Source organism: Sprattus sprattus (assembly GCF_963457725.1).
Source record: "Sprattus sprattus genome assembly, chromosome: 15".
Lineage (NCBI taxonomy): Eukaryota > Metazoa > Chordata > Actinopteri > Clupeiformes > Clupeidae > Sprattus > Sprattus sprattus.
Window position 1 is genome coordinate 26,203,390 of NC_137913.1, and position 10,197 is coordinate 26,213,586.

The 10,197-nt window shown below is 38.8% G+C and overlaps 1 protein-coding gene across 1 annotated transcript in view; it reads right to left on the reverse strand.

Moving 5' to 3' along the window:
* Nucleotides 1-3,040, reverse strand: part of arid3c (AT rich interactive domain 3C (BRIGHT-like)) — a 65,280-nt gene extending 62,240 nt beyond the window's left edge. The window contains exons 1-2 of the mRNA XM_080852897.1: nt 2,805-3,040; nt 1,429-2,097 (exon numbers count right to left, since the gene is read on the reverse strand). Coding sequence (XP_080709023.1) covers nt 1,429-2,097; nt 2,805-2,843 — 708 coding nt within the window. The 5' untranslated portion in view covers nt 2,844-3,040. The remainder of the gene's footprint in view (nt 1-1,428; nt 2,098-2,804) is intronic.
* Between the last annotated feature and the right edge of the window lie 7,157 nt (nt 3,041-10,197).

A 10,197-nucleotide genomic window follows, 5' to 3' on the forward strand; every position in this document is an offset into this window, starting at 1 on the left:
TTTTCTTTTGCAACTTTGAAAAGACGCCGTATACTGGCTCCAGCCTGTCTGCCAAACTGGCACCAGCATCCTTTCATTGTGTTTGGGTCCATTGAATCAATTTGTAGGAATGGCAATTCAAAAACATGCTTCAGCAATACCACACCAGTGACATATGAATACCACAGCATGACAATTTTCCAAACATTTGGAAATGAGACCCTAGGGCAGGAAACAGGTTTCTTCCACAATATGTGTGCAATTGCTGTTAGTGCATGCAATCGTGTTTTACATTTGGTTACTTTTAATATTAAGCATTGCAATTCAAGAAATGTACTTAAAAATTATACTCTTTTCAAATCTTGACAAAACGTTTTAACATTCCCTACTAGTATATAGTGTTCTTTTATCAGTTATAACACACAGACAAAGCAAAAGATCTCCCACACAGATATAAACACAGACAACAGACAAACCCTGTTGACTTGTTTTCTTCACACAGAGTGACTGCTCATTTCTTAAGCACCTGACCGATTAATATCTCATGACTCAATTTTTCCATTTGCTTGGCCCTCAATCAAGGTTATTACCCTAATTTGGACTGCGTTTCTCTGCCTTAAGTTACATTAATGTGGGGCCTAATGCAGTCCCCGAAGAACAGATCACATTCAGCAATGTCTGTAAGTGATAGATCATAAATAAGAAATGACCTGTCCATTCAGCCTCACTCACTATAGGGCTCAGCTGATGCAAAGGATTGTGTCATGGAATGTACACACAAACAACTTGAATTAATAAAACAATTATAGGTAGCATTGATCTCAAAGACATTTAGTATTAGATCACACTGACATGCATATAGACTTTTAGAGTGATTGATCAGCCGAAGTTTTGTATACTTGTTTTACGTATACAGACATAGTAAGCAAAGTTCATACTGGCTTCATATTGTGATCATAGTTTTTCAGTAAATAGGGCAAAATATAGACTCTCTCCTGATAGCAGTAATTTAAATGGCATGTGTGAGCCATAACAGAGAAAGAAAAATGTAATTGGGTAACTTCTATCATTTCTAAATTAACTTTATATAAGTCAATATTTAGCTGTGAGTAATGTTAAGGTACACATGAAGAAATGTTTGGATTCCTGACCATTATTTTGGCTGCATAAACTGTCTTAATATTTTACATTGCACCAAGAGAAATGTCTTCACTAAAATTAAACGTGGCACACAAAACAATGACCTGAAAAGCATTTGACAAACGTAGGTCCTATATGCAAATTCAACTATCACATTCTCAAACTCTGCTCTGGCAGTTTAGGAATGCAAAACTGAATGTATAAAACTTTTGGAACAAACTTAAACAGCGAGTGGCCAGTGCAGAATAACAAGCATGATTTTTAAAGTTAATGCTTGTGGGGAGTTTATGACAAACTAAAGTGCCTTACCTGTTTGAACTGCTCTTCATAAGTCCACTCATGGTGCTGCGATTGTGCCTGAGCCATTCCACCGGGAGATTCGGGTTGCCTTGCGGCTGAGAATGACGGCTGAACTCTGGCGCCGGAGTGCTTCGGAGATTGTCCCGCATTAGAATGCATGCTGTGGCGAGGGAGATAGTGAGGCATAGGTCTCTCTATATCATCGTCCATGAATCCCTCGTTATCAATATCTTCGTCTTCAAGATCACGGTCTTCGTCTTCCATGCCACGATCACCCTCTAGGTCATCCTCAACGTCGGAATCGTCGGGTCTCTCAGGAAGCCTATGGGCGTCGGGGTGTGCAGGTTGCCGGTCGCTAGAACTTGCCCCCGGAGACGAGATAGGCGCTCCGACAGCGAAAGCACCCCTCACCGCTGCCTGATAGTGACGGAAAGCCAACGCTTGCTGCTGAATTTGTGAATCCATCATAGACCTGAGGTCTTTGTCTTTTTCTGCTTGTCGAAGCTTCTCTTCCAGCGCCAGACGGGCAGCTTGCTGCCGCTGAAGGTTCTCCATGACCGCCTCTAGCTTCATCCCGCCGCTCGGATGGTTGTTTGACTGCGACCCGGAGAAGTGACTGTGAGTGGTAGAGGATGGAACCAGCAGTGGATGGTTGTTCGCCGATGTGAACACGGCTTGCTGTTTGGATACAAAATAACACAATGATTAGACGATGACCAAACGTTTTTCAGAAGCAAATCTTTTCAACTAGGCTATTAAATTACGCGACCATAGGATCAAACACAAGCATATGTCACGGACGCAACTTGGCTGGTTCTTAACTGATAACTCGTGAGATGAGCCTGAGTTTCAAGTAAAGTCTGGTTAACGTGTCACTTTCAATTCACAATTTACATAGGAAATTATTCAAGTCTGCGCACTAATCTACCACCGCCTCTATTGCATCCATTACGATTAATGTGCTTGGGCAACACACTCGATTGCTTAATACTTCCGATAACGTTTTGAGTCCTAAAACCATCTCGCACTTCAAAGTGAAAAGAGCGCCTAAATGCCACTTGACGACACATAAGCCTAACTGGTTTAACGTTGATTAAAAATAACCTGTAGCCTACTGCTGAATGAACTCTTCGTTACAGTTTCGTGTAATAGCCGATTGCCGACATATCGAAAACGCTATAGAGTTAAAGATAGTTGTCAACAACGCGCGTTACAGTAGCCTATGCTTGTTTTAGGTGTTACAAAAGATACTATCACATAGCCTACCATCAGAAACTAATGCTAAACCATTCAAACTGTAAGTTTCATGAAGGATTTCAGCAACGAGTCCATCGAAACATTCCAATGAAGTTAATCTCAGTGAGAATGGGAAATCAGATGCTTACCAAAGCAGATTTAGTTGCTATGCTGGTGTTGTCAACCATGCTTGTCCTGTCAGATATAAAGCAACTGTTCAAAAGTATCCCTTTTCAAAAGTCAGATGTGGATGTATTCCTGTTTCCACATCGAGATATTCGTGTCGACTGTGAGGAAATAATTCTTTAAAAAAAAATTAAACGCTGGCGAGCCCTTCCAGCCCCGAAGGTTTTGGCAACAAGTGGCAACTGTAGGCAGAATGACCTCTTCAGGCTGGAGATCAGCCCTTCTGCTCCCATTTGCTAACAACACGTCAATAGAGTGATAAATATGGAGGGCAGGGTCTACTGACAACCAAGGAAATACAGTTAAACAACCGGGAGATCGTGAGATTTAGCGACGTGCGTATACGGTTCAATGCTAGTCAGGAACGTGCTGTTATTTGTAATTGGCTACATTAATTAATTGTCACTGTCCATAATAATTACTTTCATCGGAAAACTTGCAAAGCATATGATATCAAAACGAATAAACATGAACTCGTGACCACCAAATCGCCTCTGTTGTTTACTGATTATGTCTTCTGAGAAAAGGCAGATATATACTTTGCAAAGCAGATAAGATTTGATTGTTTTGCCTATAAAGAATAAGCAATACGGATGTAATGCAATTTGGGGAATAATAAGCAAGGACTATCAAAATATCCAGTACAATGTAGAATTTAAATGTTCCTTTTTCAAGTGTGCCTCTGAACATAATTTCTTTAAGTTTATCTTACTGAAACAACATCGCACCACCGCAGGTTTTGCATCTCGATAATGAACACTTGTCTAGATATACCGCTAGTAGTGATGCCTTTGAAAAGAAAGCCAAATGACTTGAACCTACTCCTATGCACTGTATGTCCTTCGTCGTTAACAACTTATTTCTATCAGGCTTTTTCTTACAATGGCAGTGACAATAGAATATAGTTAACAATTTCATGTCTATTTCTCCATTAAGGCAAAGTTTGAATAGGCTACTGTTCTCTTTCTGTGTCCATATTCACTGGTTGCAGTCTATCCTTGCTCTAAGACCCATCCACTTTGACCATTACTACCTATAATAAACATACTATGTTATACATAAGGTAAAAATGCCCCACAGTGAAGTCACATGTTGTCTTTTATTTACACAAGCCATTGAACACAGGAATACCATCATGAGACCAAATATCACCTACTTTTAGCACAAACCTGCATTAAACAGTCACTGAAATTATTGTGTCTACCTCTGAAACACATCTTTCAGAGCAGTTATCCATGCAGTCATTTCTTACCTTTCATCGGGGTGTAGCATTTAGTACAACTTCCTCTGAATTAGTTCTTTCAGCTATAACTTTAATCAAAGTAATAGTTTCAACATTTGTATGCTTTTGTATGTGATAAAGACAGTAGTTAACAAGAAATACAGTATATTGGACGGGTTTTGTTTAATACTGGTAAATACGTTGTATTCATATAATTGTTATTTTTTTTTTACTTTCCAACCAGACGTACTGTATGTGTGTGTGAGGCTATTAATAACAGCACAGTGAGCTTGGCCCAGCAGGATGGGGAGAAGAACTGGGCATTTGGTCTACGCTTGAGTTCCTGGAGTTATCCTTAAAGAGTGTCAGCTTCTGCCTCTTCCCTCTCCTCATCCCCTGGGGGCCCCTTATTGTGCTTCTCCGAGCTAATGTTGTTTTGCCTCCAGCCAGGCTTATCTGCCAAAGTTATCTGTGAGCCGTGGAACACTGTGTTGATACTCTGATGCTATGTCTATTCTTTTGTGTGTGCCTGTGTGCTGTGTAATGAATTTTTTTTTAAAATGAACTTTTTACATTTCATTTTTTAACAGTGAGTCTGTGTGTGTTTATGTGTGAATGTATTATGCACTTCATGAACATTCTGTCACCACCAAATCCTGAAACATGGAGATATTTCTGTCAGGGAGCCCTAAAACAGACCCCGATTTGTCAGGTAACAGACCTATTTCAGTGAAATTGTTACTGATTGGTCGCACTGGTCTGACAGTCACAAATGTGATGTCTCAGTTGGCTTCATGTGGTTATGCTGCCACGGCAGCTCTAATCCTCCTGATGACCCCCAGTTTTTCTCATCAAGATGAAAGGAACCATTAACAGTTGACCTCAATAGCTCTCCTTAAGCACGCAAGGATGTTTTGGTTTTGGACACAGAGTAAAATTTATAATAATTCTCGGATAATAATCCCTCTGAATTAAATACATAACAGGAGGCATCACAGGAGTCTGCCACTTAAAACCATACCTCATCAGTACACATTTTCTGTGATCCATTTCCATCATGACCAAACTCAAGTAAGAAAATTGCAATGAATATAGCTATCAACAGTACTGAATGAGCATGCACAAAATGAACACAAATAGTTCCCTTTTGAGGAAAAAACTATTGAAATTACCTTATTGAAATAGTTTGGAAAAGTAAATGCATAATTTGCCATACAGATGATTGAAGGAACTTCTGAGTGTGTCTGCAGATGAATGTACAAAAAGTCTAACTTTATTTGTAAAATGTAAAGTCTAACTTTAATTGTGAAGTACAAAGATAGTTTTTTTCAACTCTCATAAGAAGAGGTTTAACCTCTCAATATAATTTATATAAAAGTTCAATATATGGTATGTCAAACAGGTACGAATGTTGTTTATTGGAAAACAGTGCCACCTACTGTTAAAAACATTATCTTACACTTTTCGGCAGAATACCACATTTTCACAGTTTTCAAAAAAGATAGATAAAAAAATAAAGGAAACATACAGACAGATGGATAGATCTGTAGTGTGATCATGTGGTAGTTTTTAACAAAATAATCGGAAAATGATACAAGTCTACCTTTTAGTAGGCTATGAGTCAATTGCATTGTGTGCAACAATACAAGCATTAACAGTACAGGACAACCATGTTTCCTCTTGTTCAAATCTCCAAAGTAATCAATACATCTAATACATATAAGGCAATAGTGCACAGCATGTGAGAAAGTGATGCTACAAAGAATTGACTGATAAGCTATGTAACAGTTCAGTAAATGGGATAGATATATGCTATCATGTTGTGAGACCTTGTCCATCCCTTTAGAAGAACACTATTCTATTTTATATATTCTTCTCTTAATTTCAAACTAATAGAAAATTGTGTTTGTTTTATGGTGAGAATTTTGGTGTTTGGTTGACTAGCTTAATTATGTCAGTGTGATCTCTTTAATTGTCTTTTCAGTGTTATTAGTAACACACATATTTGACTTACATAACAACTGTTACATCTATTTCTGTGAATTGCTAAATCATGAGAAGCCAGATGGAGGCTTCTGTTGTGTGTGGATATCATGTCATATAAATCATCATATTACATGAACAGCAACTTTAACTGTTATTTTATTAAGCTGTATCTTGAGAGTTTGCAGGCTATGAAATCACATAATTAACACAATTACCAGAGACTGGACTGGATTCACTCTGTCTGACTCACGTCACACAAGGCGAGTAAAAGAAGAGACAGGAAGGGGGATACAAAAGCACAGCAGATGTGTGGATCAATACTGATCAGGGATATTGATCACCTGGTCATAAATGGGAACATGTAAAATAGATTTGTCTGCAGACATTTACAGTTCCATTTAACCTGTGCTTTTATAAAAAATAACATGATCTATACAGGTTGATTTGTACAGTATCATCTATTTGGCTGGTTGATGTTTTATAGTGAATAGTTAAAATAAAAAAGACAAAGCTGATTGTTATACTTAAGTATTTTGTAATTAAATAATTGTATTAAACAACATGATGGCAATTACATTTTGATGTGAAATGCTGAACATGCTGATATCCGCCTAAAATAAAAACTGTCTGTCTGACAGTGGAGTCAGGTGAACCAAGAGTAGTCTGAATTTGTAGTTGGTTAACCAAAAAGGGTCATGTGTGGCCTAGTTTCAGGCTGCAAATCATTCCCCCAATTCTCCTTGGCTCATATGCCTGTCCCCAGGAGCGGCCATACTTCAGACCATACTACAGCCACGTGAAGGCACTAAACACTGGATGAATAAGTGTATGTGCGCTTAGAAGCGCTCACTTTTTTCACAGCGATGTGAAATGTGCTGCTTTCGTGGCCTGTGTGGCTCTCTGGTAGAGGGTGTGTGTGTGTGTGTGTGTTTGTGTGTGTTTGTGTGTGTGTGTGTGTGTGTGTGTGTGTGTGTGTGTGTGTGTGTGTGTGTGTGTGTGTGTGTGTGTGTGTGTGTGTGTGTGTGTGTGTGTGCGTGTGTGTGTGTGTGTGTGTGTTCTAATGAGACTGAAGGGCCAGATGAGTGATACTGAGGCGGAGTAATCCCCAATAAAACAATTTGACACTTTTTGAGGTATGGGCAACTAGTTTTGGTATCATCCTCAAATTAATTTTGACAGCATTTGGTCATGTGAAGGACAGATAGACACCCTGTCTTTCCCACTAGCCATCCAGAATTTGCACTTTGTAGTTCTGCGTTTCCTGGCTGGAACACCTTGCAAAAATGGAAGCAAAGCTTTCACAGCATGATATTGTCACCTATATTGCCAAAAGACACCAGTTAGTGTGTTGGCAAGCTTCTATCAGTGTCAACTGGAATGGTGGTGGTGTTTGTAAGGTTTTTGCATGCCTTTCAGGTAGTTAGCATGCTAGTTTTGGATCAGAACTCGTTATTGCTGCTTTAAGGCAATAGCTAGGAAGGTGCAGCACACGTGTGCCATTTGTCAATCACCAGTACATCCCTATTGATTGATGTATAGGACATACGAAATTAAGAGGTAAAGAAATTAAGAAGAAAAGAAAACTCGGGCTAATCAATATTTAATTTGGGAGTGTTCTGGAGAGCATAAGATCGTGTCAGCAGCTTTTGTAATGATGTTCATACGTAGGTTTGATCTTCATGATATTCTCTCTGAGGCACATTAAAGCCTTATGCAGATCAGAGAAGGCTACTCGTCATCTTGTGCTCACGTAATATTCAAATGAAATCAAATGCAAACGGACCTAACCGAGGACTTGCGAGACCCCAAACTTCCAAAGCAATATTGACATTCAGCTGTTTAGTTCATATTGATAAGCACCATCAATGTCTCCCAAGGCAATCTGTTTAATCCCTTAATAAAGTAGAACGTATTGGCATGGCGGTGGCGGCTTGGATGACATGCTCTTAGAAGCTTCTAGATGAGAGGCTATTGACCAGCCCACTGATGACTAGATGACAATAAGGAGAGGATCCAGGAGATGACCTATCCAATCCATGCCAATCTAAAAAATCTTTGTTTTACCTTGAATTCACAACATTATGGTGCTATGATTTATGCCATTAAACATGCACGTGGATTATACATTATCACAAAACTTCTATTCAATTCATGCACATTTATAAAATGATATAGCCTATAACTGTATAATAATATAGCCTATGATATATGTACATGTGTTCATATGCTGTACGGGAATATTAGGACAAAGAACCGATATAAAGTTGCCTCTTCATTGTTTTAAGTTTCCGCTATTTTGAGACAACACGTCGTTTTATTTTTAAAATGTCAAAGCCGTTTGGCCTCTGTCTGCCCAATGTAAGAGGGTGTCTGGCAAAGAAAGCTGTGAGGTTGCGTGTGAAACGGCAGTTTATCTTCAGTGTCTGATTACAATGGCGCTGCATCTGCCGTATCTGCAGGTGTAGCAGAACAACCACCACGTAAACCAACCCCGCGCTCTGCGTCTGCCTTTCCTCTCGAAGAGGCCAGACAGCTGCCAACTGAACTGCTTACTTGACCGCAACTTTCTGAATGATAGCATCCATGAGTCATTTTATGTTAGACTATTTTAAACTGAGTCACTTGTTCAAAACTTAATGAATGTTAGGCTATATGCCTATAGCTTATCTGGTTTTTGCTCATGTATGTTTGTTTGTTTGTTTGTAAAAAAGACAAACCGAGATGTATGTGTTAAAAGCAATACACGACATTGACAAGAATGCCTTGACTTATGTAAACAGTAGGAATTCTGATAGTTTTTTCTCCCCAGACAGTGGATATGTCTTCATAAAAAAAAAATCCCTAAAAATAGATAATTTAGTAAAATAGGCCAAAGGTATAACATAGGAGAATATTTGTGTTGTATCAACTGATCTGCCACATCTGTATACTGTTTAAGTCGTATAAAATATGCTATCTTGCTTATGAATCCGAGGTATAATGGAAATTCGTAATTGCCTAAGTGTACCAGCAGATGTCAGTAATATTACATCTGGGATCTCCACAGTGAACGTCTGTGTTAAAGTCCGGTTTTAAAACTTGTGCGTATAGGTAGGGGAAAGTGCCACACACAATTATCTGGTTCCTGGCAATTATGTGTTTGCCTGTACGAGGCAGGACAACACTGAATGTGTAAGTGAGTCATGGATGCACACACTCCACGTAACTTTTGATTGCGCATTTTGTCCATTCGAAAAATATATTCTGACTGGAAAAAGCTTGGAATTCGCCGAAAATCTTCTAAAATAAATTATTCGCTATAGGGGGTGAATTAACACGTATTTCGCTTATTTCGCTATTTTGCCATTTTATCAGGTGTTTCCAAAAAAAAGTTGCCCTGGCAACCTTACGTTTTGATCCCACGGATGTTCACAGCTCCCCCCTTGAATAACTGATAAGGAGAGTGTCCAGTTTAATTAGCTAACATATTAGATTTTGTTAAGCAGAATGTTCACAGTATCAATTCAGTGAGCACTTTTATAGATATAAAGAGGGCAGGAGTCATAATTAATCAAAACGGTGTTTCAGATTAACAAACAAAAACAATATGTCCCTTGCTCCTGGCTGTACCAAAAACCATCACTGTTGAAATGTCACCTACCTATGTCACTGAAGGTAGTTATTCTGTTAGATTTTGAACGATAAACTAATTAATCTAGTTGTAAAAACAAAGTTTGATATGTTCATATGTTTTCCTGTCTGAATTTAAATCCTTTCCAAAGCCTCTAACAAACTAGAGGACGCTGGGGAACAAGGTGTATACAGGAAGGCGGCCCTAATTACTAAATAGGCTACCTCAAATTATACCCTTTAGGCTCATTCAAACAGCATTAATGCAATGGGCTAAAGATAACAGTGACTAAAAGATCTGTTTGGCAAATGTCTTCCACGTATTTTTACCCCGTAATTATCTAATAGCTCTAAGTGGTATGAGCGTTTGGGGGAACCTATGCAGATGAATTACAGTACACAAGCCACAAACCTTTGCTTGCCATCAAAACATGACGTAAATGAGGGATGGGTTTTTTTCTTGTCTGGAGAACTTGGGTGAGTCATTTTCAATCCACCATATTAATGGGCCATGATAAATGTCTTGCGACAGTTGTTTT